Consider the following 14,836-nt stretch of genomic DNA (forward strand, 5'->3'; position numbering starts at 1 on the left):
CTAGCCATGTTTTATCAAATAAAATTAGAGCAGATTTCCTAACTGACAAGCTATTTGGGGGAATCTGTAGGGGAATCTTTCTGACCACTATTAGCAGTTTGCAATTGTGATTCAGAACAGCGCAGCCTCTGCCAGACTCATAACCCGGAACATGCAGATCTTTTGCAGTAAATTCTATCAACCTAGTTTTTAGCTAGAACTATGCTAGCAACATACAAGTTATGTTATAGCACTTACTTGATTAAGGTCTTAGTGAGCTGATTTCCTTCTACATTAGTTGATCCTTCAAAAGCATGATTTATTCTGGATTGTTTGGAATAGATTTCATCTCTGGAGAGGCGGGAATATAGAACTTCCAACATTTTATAATATCCCAATTTCTTGGTAAGCTGTGTCTCAAATACGGTTTCTGATGTCTGTAAACATGAGCATTCACATATGGTTTTGCATTAGAGTTTTATTTATCCTCAAAACTTTTGCAAAAGTTTCAACAAATGCTGATCTTCAGGTTGTATGGTTTAAAAGATAAGCGCACTTCAAGAGAAAGGGCACTTCTCCTGTTTGCCCCCTTTAAACTGATCTCACAGATCTTACAGAAATTAATACTTACCTTGACAGGACAGCAGTGATCTCCAGTGACTGTTTGCACCCTGCACCGCAATTCCTCTGTCTCCTGGCCACATCTGCACACTAAAGCCCCAAAGACACGAATGAGACCTGTCTCCCAGCCGAAGACAGAGGAAGGCGGGCACCCTAGACTTTTATGGGGCTCTACTGTGAAGGTGCAAGATGTAAACAATTCCTGTGAGACTGAGGTAAGTATGCGTCGCTGGAGGCAAGTGACATCTGTTCGATCACCCTAAGGCTGTGTTTACACATATGCAGTTTGCTATTGATCTGTTTCTGCAGTGTGTTTTGCACACACAATTTTACTGCGATTTTGCAGAAATTTGTGTTGTACATTTTTTATGCTTTTTTTTGCCCATTTTGTTGTTGGGCAGATATAAAAAAAAAAAAAAAAAAACCACAGAGTGCGCATGCATGTGGGATCCGAGATGGCTGCATAGCTCTGGAATCGTGCACTCGGCCGGCAGTTATCAGCCTTGTACAGGGATCTCAAGGACTCTCTCACCGGTGTCTCGGACAGCTACAGTTCCCAGAGGGAGCCCACAGTGGCGCATGGCAGGAGGTAGCAGCTGTAAGGGTAATTTTCGCCCGCCGCCAACCACTCGATCCTTGGTGGCTGCAGCTAAGATGGTGACCGCTCCCCCACCTCAGATGACGCTTGAAGCCTGCTCATCCAATCCCAGCTCAGGCACCGATTCTAAGGCTGCACCACAGGACTCACTGTCACTAGCCTGCATCACAGTCCAGGACAGTACTTCTGCTTCCACTGAATCTCTCATAGAACAGACGCTGGACGATCTGCTCCTGTCACAGCCCTTTCCCTCTCCAGCTAACGCAGCGGTATCAGATCCCAGGCACAGCTCTCCCTCTGGGGATGACATGGATCAGCAGACTTTGTTTACAAGATTTTCTGCACTGTTAGAGCAGGGACTGGCCAAAACTGTACAGCAGATAACTACTACTATTAAAGCAGACTTGCAGGGACTGGGGATGCGGATGGATCAAATAGAGGCCAAGCTGGAGCAGACTGTATATCGCACTAATAAAAACACAGTTTGCATTGCGAGCATCCAACAACTGGATCAAGCCCCGGCAAAGATCAATCACCCAGAGAATCGACTGCCGAGCTATAACTTCTTTATATGAGGCCTGCCTGAGTCAGTGAGGGATGTCGATGCCGCTGTTCCTGTGCTTATGAAAGAACTTCTCCCTGACTTGCCTTCTCATCGCTTGGATCTGGATAGGGCTCACCGGCCTTACAACCTCAGCGTTCAGAGGGCCCCCTACGGGACATAATAGTTAAACCACACTATTACGCCACAAAAGAGCTAGTGATGCACAAAGCCAGAGAAGTTAGTACCCCATCTCTCTTGGGCCATGACATCCAAGCGTTTGAGGACATTTCTCTGCTTATGGCGCAGAAAGGCAGAACCCTGAAACCCCTGCTGGCGGTTCTCACACGCAAGGAGATAAAATACTTATTCCAACAGACAGCACTCCTTTTCCTCCTTTGCTGAGGGGGAAGCCCTATTGGTACAGCTCGGACTCATTTCTCAGGCTGGCTCTGTTGTGAGGTCTCCCTCCCCCAAAGGCATGGAACGTCCTGGAGGTTCAACCAGTTTGCTCTTCTGTTGTGGCATAAGGCTCCATCTGGTCGCTCTGGCCGGTCCCAACCTCCTCGAAGATCTAGCTGGTTTCCATTTGCTTTAAGTTGTACCTTCAATTCTATAGCCTTGACACCCGAGAACTACAAAGACCTCATGGGCTACCCCTTAAAATGTTCATGGAACTTCTGAGTGCCTTATACGTTACTTAGTTCTGCATTTTGCTACCTGTTAAAATACATTGTTCACCTGTGACACTGTATATTGTTGTCTTTTGTATTACGTTTTGCTGCAGTCCTACCCCACAATATCCACGTTCTCCTACTGGGTTGCAAGGTCCCCTTTGCGAAACCTGTGGAGGTTTCTACTGCAGCATTACTCATTTTGTACCCGTCCCCCCCCCCTTTTTTTATTTATCAATTCTTGTTCAGATCGACCTCCTCAGGTGAGGTCATATACCAGAGGGACGCAGTGTCATGGACCTTTTAATATTTTTATATGTGGTGATAAAATAGGATTTTTATAACAGCTTACCTGTAAAATCCTTTTCTTTTGAGGTACATCACGGGACACTGATAGGCTATAGGGTATCACTAGATGATTGGACACTGGCACACCCTAGACAGGAAGTTCAATGCCCCATATAACCTCTCCCCCTACTGGAGGTACCTCAGTTTTGTAGCAAAGCAATATGAGTGTATTAGAAGAGGGGAGGGACCTCTGTGTCCTGTGATGTACCTCAAAAGAAAAGGATTTTACAGGTAAGCCGTTATAAAAATCCTATTTTGTTTCTCATACATCACGGGACACAGAGACTCAGTAATTACTGATGGGATGTCCCAGAGAAATGCTATCTGAGGGGAGGGGAACCACACAACATAGGGTGTAATCAGACCTGAGGACCCTATACCGCTGCCTGCAGCACACTACGCCCAAAGGCGATATCCTCATGCCTGCTCACATTAACCTGATAAAATTTGGTGAAGGTATGGACTGATGACCAGGTTGCGGCCTTGCAGATTTGAGCCATGGAGGCCTGGTGATGCACTGCCCATGAAGCATTAATAGCTCTAGTGGAGCGCGCCTTGATTTGAAAAGGCGGAATTTTTTGCTTCAAACCATAAGCTTGAACAATTACTTGTCAAATCCATTTAGCAATGGTAGATTTCAATGCTGCCTGTCCTCTCTTAGGACCCTCTGGCAATACGAACAAAACATCAATTTTGCGAACCTGAGCAGTCGGTTCTAGATATGCTTTGACTGCTCTCACTACATCCAAAGAATGTAGTGACTTCTCTTCCATAGAGCAGGTATTTGGAAAAAAAGGAAGGCAGAATAATATCTTTGTTTAGATGAAAACTCCGAGAACACCTTGGATAGAAAACTAGGATGAGGGCAGGGCTTAACACCACTCTATCTTTGTCAATTATCAGATACGGTTCTTTACAAGAGAGGGCCGCTAATTCTGATAATCTTCTGGCAGAAGAAATGGCCACCAGAAAGATTAATTTCCTTGTCAACAGAACTAAGGGAATTTGATGCATCGGTTCAAAAGGCTGCTCTGTAAAGCGGACAGAACCAAATTCAAATCCCAGGGGTTCAGAGACACCCCAACTGGAGGATTAAGGCGCGTTACCCCTTGTATAAAGCTTCGAACCAAATAATGCAAAGCAAGTGGACGTTGAAACAGAACCGATAAGGCCGAGACTTGGTCCTTGATGGTACTCAAGGCCAGTTTAATCTCTAACCCATTTTGCAGAATTTCCATTCTGCTTATGACTTATTTTCTGGGGTGCCAACCCCTGAATTCACACCAGGAGACATGCTTTCCAGACTCTGTGATAAATCATTCTGGAAGCTGGCTTTCTTGCATTAATCAAGGTAGATATCACAGGGCCCAAAAGCCCACGATTCTTCAGAATGTGGGTTTCAATAGCCAAACTGTTAAATTTAGCGTTTGTAAGGTAGGATGGAATACTGGTCCCTGGGATAGCAGGTCTGGACGGGACGGTAGGGTCCATGGAGAGCCTACCGCCATTTTCAATATTTCTGCATACCAAGCTCTTCTGGGCCATGCTGGGGCCACCAGAAGCACCAACTTCTTTTCCTGCCTGATCCTGCAAAGAAGTCTTGGCAGTAGCAGAATAGGAGGGAATGCATAAATTGGAGAGAACTGATGCCACAGAGTTACAAACGCATCTGTCCCGCATGCAAGAGGATCCCTCGTTCTTGACACAAAGTTGCAACCTTGTTGTTGAACCTGGACGCAAAGAGATCTACATCCTAAACCCCCCATCTCTGGCATATGGCCAAGAAGACATCGGGGTGAACAGACCATTGCCCTGGGACTAACTGCTGGCAGCTAAAGTAGTCCACCTGCCAGTTCTCTATCCCCCCGGAATGAAGACTGCCGATATGTATGGCACATGTTTTTCTGCCCAGATTAAGATCTGGTTTACTTCTCTCTGAGCTGCACAACTCTTGGTGCCCCCTTGGTGATTGATATAAGCCACCGCTGTGGCATTGTCGGACTGGATCCTGACAGGGCAACCCTGCAACCCGAGTTTCCAGGCTTTTAAGGCTAGATACACCGCATGGATTCCCAGAATGTTGATGGGTAAGGCCCTCTCGGTCTTGGACCATCTGCCTTGGACAGTCGACTGTTCCAGGACTGCCCCCCAACCCGAAAGACTGGCATCTGTTGCTACCACTGTCCAGGTAACTGGTAAAAATGATTTTCCTTTCCGCAGATTTTCGGGTATCAACCACCAGCTGAGGCTCCAACGCGTTGTAGGGGACAGATGCATCGGAAAATCTCACGCCTGAACCTTCTTGATCCAAGGATACTGTTTTGCAGCAGCCTTGAATGAAACGGAGTGTAGGGAAGTGCTTCGAATTAAGTCACCATCTTCCCCAACAACCTCATCCAAAGACCAATAGAAGGACCCTTCTTTGCCCTGACTACCTGAATCAGTTCTCTTATAGCACTGATCTTTGCTTGGGATAGGAATACGCTCTGCTTGGCTGTATCTATGACCAGACCCCAAATACTCTAGTCTTCTTACTGGTTTTAAAGAAGACTTCTTTAAGTTGAGGACCCAACCTAGGCATTCCAGGTACTTGATTGTGGTGACCAAATTTTGGTCCAGGCAGGCTACCAACCGGTTTATCAAGAGCAAGTAGTCTAGGTATGCTATGATTCTTATACCTTGGGCCCTTAATCTGGCCAGAGGAGAGGCCAAGATCTTTGTAAACACCTGAGGTGCAGTAGCTAGCCCGAAAGGCAGAGCTACAAACTGAAAGTGGCATTTTTCTACTTTCGAAACGCAGGGATTTTTGATGAGCAGGGAAAATAGGTACATGCAGGTACGCATCCTTGATGTCTATTGATGCCAGAAGTTCTCCTCCTTGCTGGATGGATACTACTGATCGGATTGATTCCATGCAAAAAGGACCATATTCTTTTTTTATTTTATTTTTTTTGGGGGGTTATAAATTTATTTTCTTGAACATAACACGATTAGTTAAAATTCCATTTAATGGTCTCATTCAACATTTAATTAAAAAAGTAAAAAAAAAAGTTTTTGCCCCCGAAATGAAATACAATCTGTATCTGCTCTACATTTACAGATAACTTGTCACTCTCAAGGCACAATGTAAAAGTAACAAATGTTGAAATTTATCAACTTCATTTGTGTGTGCAATGCACTGACTAACACCACTGTCATTTTGTGTCATCCTGTTATAAGATATAAAATAAAAAATAAAAAAAGAGAAAGATTCTTTAGAATATGTATTTTTAGATTACATATAAAGTCTTCCGATTACTCTTGCAGTACCTTTGTGATGATTAAAAAAAAAATTCTGTGCCACACACTGTCATTTAAATCTATAATCAAAACAAGTCAAACACAATCTAAACTTACTACATAGAATGAAACAATTATTAAAAAAATTATATAAAAGTTGTAGTACCCAGGTGTATTTAAAAAAGTGGGGTTCAAATATGAAAATTGTGTGGCATTAAATGTCTTACTAGTACGCAACACCACAAATCCGTAAAAAGTAAAAAAAAAAAGTGGTTTATCAATATAGTGTGCAAAGCTCCCAAACCACCATTCAAACATAGTGAATTATTACAAATCAATATATCTATTCTAGAGCTGCATTGTTTATGTCCACACATGTAAATTGGTGCAGCAAATGAAAACATATATATTTATTAATAAAGATACCTCAAAAACAATCATTCCCTTTGTGTGCAAATAGCTGTGTGGCAATTTACCCAGGAAAGCAAAAAGTTTAATGAGAATTAAAGAATAGCCGTTCACCGTGCCATGCTCTCAGGCTCCTATGGTGACATAGATGAGGCACCTGTGTGGGTAGAAGGTCTTCCTGCTGTTGGATACAAATATTTAATGTACAATAAAAAGGGAAAAAAATGGAAGTGCTGCCCACATCAAACCAAACCAGTTTTAACCTTTTTTTTTTTTAAGGACCATATTCTTTAGAAATCGGTTTAGATCTTTGAGATCTAGAATGGGTCTGACATCTCCGTTTGGCTTTGATACCATGAAAAGGTTTGAATAAAATCCCATTCCCTGCTCTTGCATGGGAACTATCATGATAACTTTTTGCAACAATAGTCGCTCCAATGCTAGAAGGAGAGACTTCTTTTTCTCTGGGTACATTTGATCTGAGGAAACGAGGAGAAGGGAATTCTTGGAATTCTAGTTTGTAACCTAGAGTTATTGTGGGGACCACCCATTTGTCCCGAAATTCCTCCTGCCAGAGCCCTGTGAACTTTAGCAGTCTTCCCTCCACTCGAGTGAGCGGGGGCACCCCTTCATAAGGAGGTCTTAGCATTTTGTCTTGAAGACCTTCTCCCCCAGGACTTCTTTTGTCCCTGGGGTTGACTCTGAGTTTTAACCTTTGAGCCTGACGGGGGAGGCCATCGTGACTGCCTGGAGGCTGATGACCCTGGCACTGGAGAAAGCACCTGTTTAAAGGAGGCACGTTTACTCCTTTTCTTGACTGGTAAAAGGGTGATTTTCCCACTTGAGATCCCTTGGATATAATTGTCCAAATCCTCTCCAAACAGTTTTGCACCATGAAAGGGTATAGTGTGTACCAACCCAAGCGTACGGCGAGAGGTCTGAAGATAGAATCTCTGATAGCACATCCACATCTTAGAAAATTTTTCCTCCATAGGATAAAGTGTAGAAAACAAGAAGAAAAAAATGTTTATCTGGGTGATCCCACTCAGAATAGATAAGCTTTTCCAGTAAACCATGAACAGGAAAGGCATGTGCAGTTTGAGGAAGTTTCAGTGAACCCAGAGAAGAAGTGGGTTCTATAACTGACTCAGGTACGGGTAACTTAAATGTGGAATGGACCAATCCAGCAAGAATTTGCACCAACATCTTCTCATCCTGAGAAGCTGAAGAGGGCCCTTCTCCACTAGATTCATCAGAAGTGGAATCATCAGTCCCCTCCCGATCCTCTGAGGGGGATTCCTCTCCTTTATCCCAGAGTTCCTCACTCTGAGGGTCCTGGGTGACAGAGAGGGGCCTAGTGCGTTTTCTTCCACTGAGTGAAGATGCGATTAAGGCCACTAATCTTTCCTCTAAACTGTTTATGGTTGAGGAAAAAAAACTCCTATGTATACAGGGGCTGAAGTGCCAGAAAAAGCTCTCCCTGGCCAGCCTCCCCGGGTCCTGCAGGGGGGGGGGGGAGGTACTGCAGAGCGGGGTCCTCCAAGCCTAAAGGAGACCCCTTTGAGCCCCTATTCTTCGGGGTACTTGTACCTCTTCTACCCAAAGTGCAAAGCAACAAAAGGTAGAGGTACCACAAAAAAAATGCACTGACTGCTGAGCACTGTAGTTCAGCAACTGCCGCTGCTACCAAGACTCAGTCTAATGCCTAAGTAAATTCTGCCTCCTGGGAATGCCTGTGTCCTCCACACTCACATGCGTCTGTCAGCTCTGTGTCGCTCCATAGGCTGTGTGCATCTGAAAAAGAGTGCACTTTAAAGCCTGTGTAGCCTAGTGCTCCGCCCCCCCCCCTTGTTATTTTAAAAACTAGTGTTTCCCGCGCGAGCAGAAGCTCTAACCCTGCTGACAAGCATGGAGAGGAGGCTGGGGCAGAGGAAAGAGAAGGGCCGGTGGACGTGAACCCGCAATAATGGCGGCGGTTGACGGCGGCGGGTGGTGCGGTATGTTACCGCTCTCTGCCCAGGCCTGTCTCAGTCCCCTAATCCATGGAGGGAGAATCCCAGAAGGAAAACAAAGCCCTTGCCTTCATCCTTCCTGGAGCATGGCTGGAGGAGCATAGAGCGTGGACACCAAGCAGACAGATCAGGCATGAATGGTATGTGCTCTTGGCAGCCCCCGGTGGCGACTATAGGCATAGCATACATTTACTTAAAAGGAGAAAACCTACTAGAATTAGAAAAATTCTTGAGGAGTCTCCCTTACCTTATTCAGCTGCAGGGTTTGAATAACAGACCCAATCTTCACCTCTCACGGTGGGCTCCGTTAGGAAAAAAACATTCAGAGACTGGGGTCCCCTTGAATAGGGGGATCCGCAGATCTGGGCCTGTAAAGCACCCCGCCAGGAATATGGCTGAAAAAAACAAATACTGGGTCACAGGGTCCAGCTCTCTAAAAAGAGAAGCGTTACAGGTAAAACCTTGTTTCTTCGGACATGAGGCCCGGGTATCATCAATTCAGTCTGGAAAAGACACTTTGATTGGATCCGGTTGCAAAGCTGGCCCCAGTAAGGATATTCCAGCAGAGCTCAGCACAGCACATCTTTACTTGTGACCAACATCTAAGACACTAGCGAAAAAAACTGAGGTACCTCCAGTAGGGGGAGGGGTTATATGGGGGATTGAACTTCCTGCCTAGGGTTTGCCAGTGTCCAATCACCTAGCGATACCCTATAACCCATCAGTAATTACCGAGTCTCTGTGTCCCATGATGTACGAGAAAGAAATACCCTATGTGCTTACTTTGTTCCATGTTGTAGATGTTTACTTGCGCACAGGCCTGGTTGGGTGGTTGTGCCCACTCACTCAAGCCGACTCCCTGATGATTCAGGCTTTTGGCTCGACCTTTGCACCATGCCGGTTCAGAGCGCTAATCCTTTTTGCCCCAGTCTCTGGACTCTACTGTGTCCTCTGGCTGTGGGATTTGTGTATATGCTCTTTTTATTCTCTTCTTTCTTCTAACTTTGTATATCTATACTTTATCCTTTTTGCCCTGGAGACTTTGGTTTCAGCCTGGCTGCTCCATATCATGGAGATCTGTTGCCCATGCGGTGTTGGAGCTTGCTCTTTGGGAAGTGGTGTGTGGCAACAAGTGTTATAGTATTTATTTTCTTATTTCACATCATGGGCACCCTTAGATCCACAACACTCCCCCGTAGGGTGATCTCCCACAACACCCAAGGCCTCAATTTCTCTATCAAACATCAGAAAGTTGTAGAGTGGACATTTTGCTGCTTCAGGAAACTCATTCCTCAAGTCCTACCAGCCCTCCTTCCTTCACAAACAATACCCAGTCTTCTTTCTAGCAAATGCAAATGACAAATGGCCATCTGTTTCTCAAAATGTATCTGCTTCACCCTTAAACAGGAAATCAGGGAAAGAAGGGAGGTTTATTTTGGTTAAAGGGTTAGTGGGGGAACAACTCAGCTCCATTATCTCTTCGTATGCCCCCAATGTCGGTCAAGCTACCTTTTTTACTAAATTGCTCTGTGTCTTGACCCCATACTTGGAGGGACAAGTTATCTGTGAGAGACTATACGTTTTTCTCGGCCCCACACTCCATTTATTCTCGTATTGACCATATTTTTGTCTCGCCCTCTTTGGTGCCCAGTATTCACAAGTCTGTCATTAAGACTATAGCATGGTCAGATCATTCTATGGTTTCTGTAACATTGTCTACTCTATCAATCCCCCTGCGTTCCCAACAGTGGAGGCTCAACTAATCTCCATTGTCGGATCCCAGCTGGTGTGAGGATAGGTCTGAAACAATATTTTAATGAAAATTTAACTGAAGATGTCTCCCCTGTAATGGTCTGGGCAGCACATAAAGCTGTGCTGTGTGGAAAACTGATTCAGTTATCCTCCCAGCTTCAGAAAACTCGCAAAGCACAAATCCAAGCGCTCTATGATGAATTACAATTTCTGCTTAAATGTCATAAGCGTTCCTCAGACAACTCGCTACTTCAGTGAATTGAGCAGATTCGATTGGAGCTGAATTTGTCCTCAACAACGAAGGCGGAAAAGAGTATACATTGGGCCTCTAATAAATTTTACATGCACAAAGACAAGATAGGGGCACTTTTAGCACATAACTTGAATCCACGCATACGCACCTTTGCAGTGCTCAAGGTGCGCTGCTCAGATGGCACACAGTCTCAAAATCCACGTAAATTGTTGGAAGCCTTCAGAGGCTTCTAAGCCTCCCTATACAAAACCCCGGGAGGGGAGGATCTTCAATCCTGTGCACAGGACCTGCAGGGTATTTCGCGTCCTAAGATTTCTGTGATGCACAGAGGACATATGGAGGCCCCTTTTACATCACGGGAGATTATAGATGCCATTAAATCCTCAAAGACAGGTTCTTCTCCAGGTCTGGACAGCTTTCCAGCTCTATACTATCACAAGTTCCAAGATTATTTGGTTCCTCATCTGGTTCGGTATTTTAATGCTTTACGGGATAGGGCCGCCTTGGACCCCACCTCGCATATATCATATATATCAGTTATTCCAAAGCCCAATAAGGATACGGGGAGGTTAAAAACTACCGGCCCATTTCACTTATGGATAATGATCTTAAACTATTCCCCAATGTATTGGCTAACAGACTTTCATTCTTTATCAGTTCTTATGTACATAGAGATCAGGTGGGTGTCATCCCAGGTCGTCAGAGGCCAGATCAGATAGGAAGAGCAGTGGACGTTATTACGCTTCTGCGGTTGGGATGGGCTGTGGGGCATCTCTCAAGGGGGCTCCTCCTGTCCTTATACTTGCAAAAAGCTTTTGATTCCATGTCCTGGACGTACATGTTTCAGGTCTTGGAGACCTGGGGCTTCGGTCCTCCTTTTTAGGCATTTTGGGATCACTCTACTGCCGCCCACAAGCAAGGGTTAAGTTGTTGGCATACAATTCTGTTCCATCACTACTGAATGTGGTATGGGACAGGGGTGCCCGCTGTCACCACTGCTTTTCGTGATTGCAATCAAAACTGGCTGTGGCGATACGGGAGGACCCGAATATTAAAGGAGTGCTATGTGGTACCCATACATATAAGTGTGCGATATGCTATCATTTGTGACCTCCCCCCTTACCTCACTCGCAAACATTGTTCAGACTTTGCATAACTTTGGCAAGATCTCTGGGCTCAGTGAACGAGAAAAAATCTTCGGCTATGAATATTAATGTTCCTGCCTCACTGCTCTCACGTATGAGGGAATCCTTCCCATTTCAATGGCACGAGGTAGCCCTTCCATATTTAGGGATTAATCCCTCTCCCTCCTGCTTATCACTATATGAGGTTAATTATCCTTCCTGTTTTAGACCCCTGGAACGATTACTCTCTAGTTGGGCCTTGTGTAATATCTTGTGGCTTGGTGGAATTCATGCAATCAAAATTACCCTTTTGCCTAAACTTTTATATTTATTCCGGTCTTTGACGTTAAAGGCCTCTAGGCTGGACCTTTACCGCTTTTAGGCTAAAGTGATAAAGTGTATATGGGGCACTAAAGGCCATAGATTAGCTCAATCCACTTTGTTTGCTCCCCAATCGGGGGGGGGGTCTTGGTGTTCCCAATTTCTATGCCTACTATAAGGTAGCGCAAATACTGCAACTGTCGACCGCCTACTTTCGCCACGAGAGACCTGACTGGGTCCCAATGGAACATTAGGCTATTCCGTCCATCACAATCGATTTCCTCCTATGGTGTCCCATCAAAGAAAGGACTCCTAATACAGTCCCTCACACTATTCCACTCGTTTGCCATGTGGGATCAAGTGCATTCTGGCCCCTTGCTGACCTCCACATTTACACCTCTGGCTCATATTTTTCATAACCCTGATTTTCCCCCTGGTATGGACATTAAGGCATTCAGGTGGTGGACGGAGAAGGGCCTATATCACATCGGTCACTTTTTCACTCACCGCGGTCCGCTTACTCTTTCCCATTTTGCTCCTCTGTCCTGGAGATGCCGCCAGCAGAACGGTTCAGTTTTTATCAAATAGCTAATTTTTTGCAGTCAATATGGCCTTCAGGGAAGCCTCTCTCTCTAACAGCAATTGTGCACTAAAGATCAGGGTTCTAGAGTGGGTATTGCTATGTTATACGAGTCGCTGCTCTATCCACCTCAGAAACAACCATGCATGCTGACCTGGAAAAGGGAGCTTGACCGTGCCGAGGACCTGGAATCTTGGTGTTCTAGACTTCAGTTTGCCTACAAAGGCATCTTGAATGTCTCCCTGATAGAAGCCAGTGTGAAAGTATTGACCAGACGGTATTTGGTCCATACACGCCTAGCTAGGATGTATGGCACGGCCACCGCAGAATGCTTCAGGGGCTGCAATTTGCAAGGCTCCGAACTTCACATTTGGTGGGAGTGTCCAAAAATTAGGACCTTCTCTTTTTTTAATGCTCTGTAAAATAACGGGACACTCTATTGAGCAACAAACTTATCTAGCCTTACTTAATGAGTTGCCTTGGGGCTGGCCACGTCCACTGAAACGTAACATTTTCTTTATTTTGCTAGCGATAAAGATTGTTATAGTAGGAGCATGGAAGACACCCTCAGTATCATTTAGGCGATTGAAACAAACTCTCTTGGATCATGGTACATGAAAAGATTGCAGGGATTGTTAACGATCGCAGTAAGCCATTTGGGTCTGGGAACCTTCGGCGACCTATATACTTGTACCTCTGTCCATGACTCCTGGGGTGGTACAAAGGCGGGACTCACTTCCTATTACACTAACTCCCTCTCCAACCTAGGTCTCCTTGTGCTCTCCGGGTTCTTATTTCTTCTGATTCCCTTTTTCCATCCCCTTTATTTTCAATGGACCTTTTAGGTCCCCTTTCGACACTCATGATACGGTCTTTGATGCTGTGATATTTATGGTGACCAATGATATTCTGTACCAATTAGGAATACCTTACAAATGACTTGTTATGTATCAGCAGTTATGTCCATCAATAATAATAACCCATACATCTTTGAGTTCCAGTTAAGGGCTCTTGGTATTAAAATTAGTCCATCTCTTGTTCGCCTGCATTGTTGTAACTATTATCTTTAATGCTGGAAACATACTATGTGTGTTATTCTTGACAATGCAATATTGTTGCCATAAGGCTGTTTTTTTATGCCGACCATAAATAAAAAAAATTTTTAAAGTAAAAAAACTGAAAACACAAAATCACGGCAAAAATGCACTACATGCTTTTCTACAGCTTCTCCATTAAAGTCTATTGAATCAAAAAAAGCACAGTTTGGCCTTTAAAAAAAGTCCCTGACCCTTTCCAAAAATACAGGGCCTGAATAAAGCATAGATGTGAATGTGTCCAGAAAACCAAATAAATGAATTGTAGTGCATTTCTGCAAAATGCAACAAAAAATGCATAGGTGAGAACCAGGCCTAAAAGAGGAAACAGAATGAGTGCACAATATCTGAAAGTGAGATTTTCCTGTAAAACAAAAACTCCTGCTTAAAATTAAGTGCAACAAGATGCCTGTGTTAATTTCTATATGTATATGAAAATTTCCTTTTTATAAAATGTTAAAAAGACTAAAGGGATTGCTTAATATATAAGTACATATGAGCATATGGGTAAGGTGAGCAATTTTTCTTTTAAGTATTAAGAGAAAGAAGGTTTAAAACATCTTCATAAAATAACATTTACCTTGGTAAATTTACTTTTGAGTGTATCCACTGAGAAAGTAATGATTTTGCAGAAGAACTCTCTCATAGCATCAAGGCTGCAGTTCCACAGGAGTGTTAGGAGGCATCTGTCAATTATAGCCTGCCTGGTTGTATTTGACAACAGATTTTCACTGGTAAACATTTCATGCAAAGTATTCATAAGGATTACTTGTCCGTCACAGTTACTCCTTAGGCAAAAGAAAAGTATTTTAAAAGAGAAGTATGGGTTTCCTTTTTTTTCTGCTTACATCAATTTTATGTGAGCTGCTGATCTCTATAAATCCTTCCAGCCCTCTCAGAAGTGGCCCAATTCTGTTAAAATCAAGCTAAATACCTGTGGGAGGGTCTACAGACTTTCATACAGTGCAATACCAACAATGGTCTGGCTCTGGAGTCTGGATCCACCCACTTTCCTGCCATTTTGCTTCATGGATGTCCTCTCTCTGCTCGCTCCCGAGACTTCACAGAGTTTAGCTGCTCCCCCTCCCTCAAGCGCAGCATGTTTCAATGGTCAGAAGAATCGGCAGAGATAAGAGCATTTCAGTCAGTGACTAAGGTAGGATAAGTCACTGATAGTGCTGTGTATGCAAATGTCCTCTACATATTTCTATCTACCAGAGTATGCATTACTGGTATAGTAAAATTAAATAAA

General features: G+C 44.2%; 1 protein-coding gene across 5 annotated transcripts in view; it reads right to left on the minus strand.

Moving 5' to 3' along the window:
• Window positions 1-14,836, minus strand: part of PRKDC (protein kinase, DNA-activated, catalytic subunit) — a 794,135-nt gene that overhangs the window by 425,339 nt on the left and 353,960 nt on the right. For all 5 annotated transcript variants that reach the window (XR_013277654.1, XR_013277655.1, XM_077492661.1 and 2 more), the window contains exons 41-42: window positions 14,165-14,372; window positions 238-416 (exon numbers count right to left, since the gene is read on the minus strand). Coding sequence is in view for 3 of the 5 variants with exons in the window: in XM_077492661.1 (XP_077348787.1) it covers window positions 238-416; window positions 14,165-14,372 (387 nt within the window). In the remaining 2 variants the exon portion in view is untranslated. The remainder of the gene's footprint in view (window positions 1-237; window positions 417-14,164; window positions 14,373-14,836) is intronic.

The sequence above is a fragment of the Lithobates pipiens genome, unplaced genomic scaffold, assembly GCF_037356315.1.
Source record: "Lithobates pipiens isolate NorthernLeopardFrog02 unplaced genomic scaffold, aLitPip1_a1.2 Scaffold_19, whole genome shotgun sequence".
NCBI lineage: Eukaryota > Metazoa > Chordata > Amphibia > Anura > Ranidae > Lithobates > Lithobates pipiens.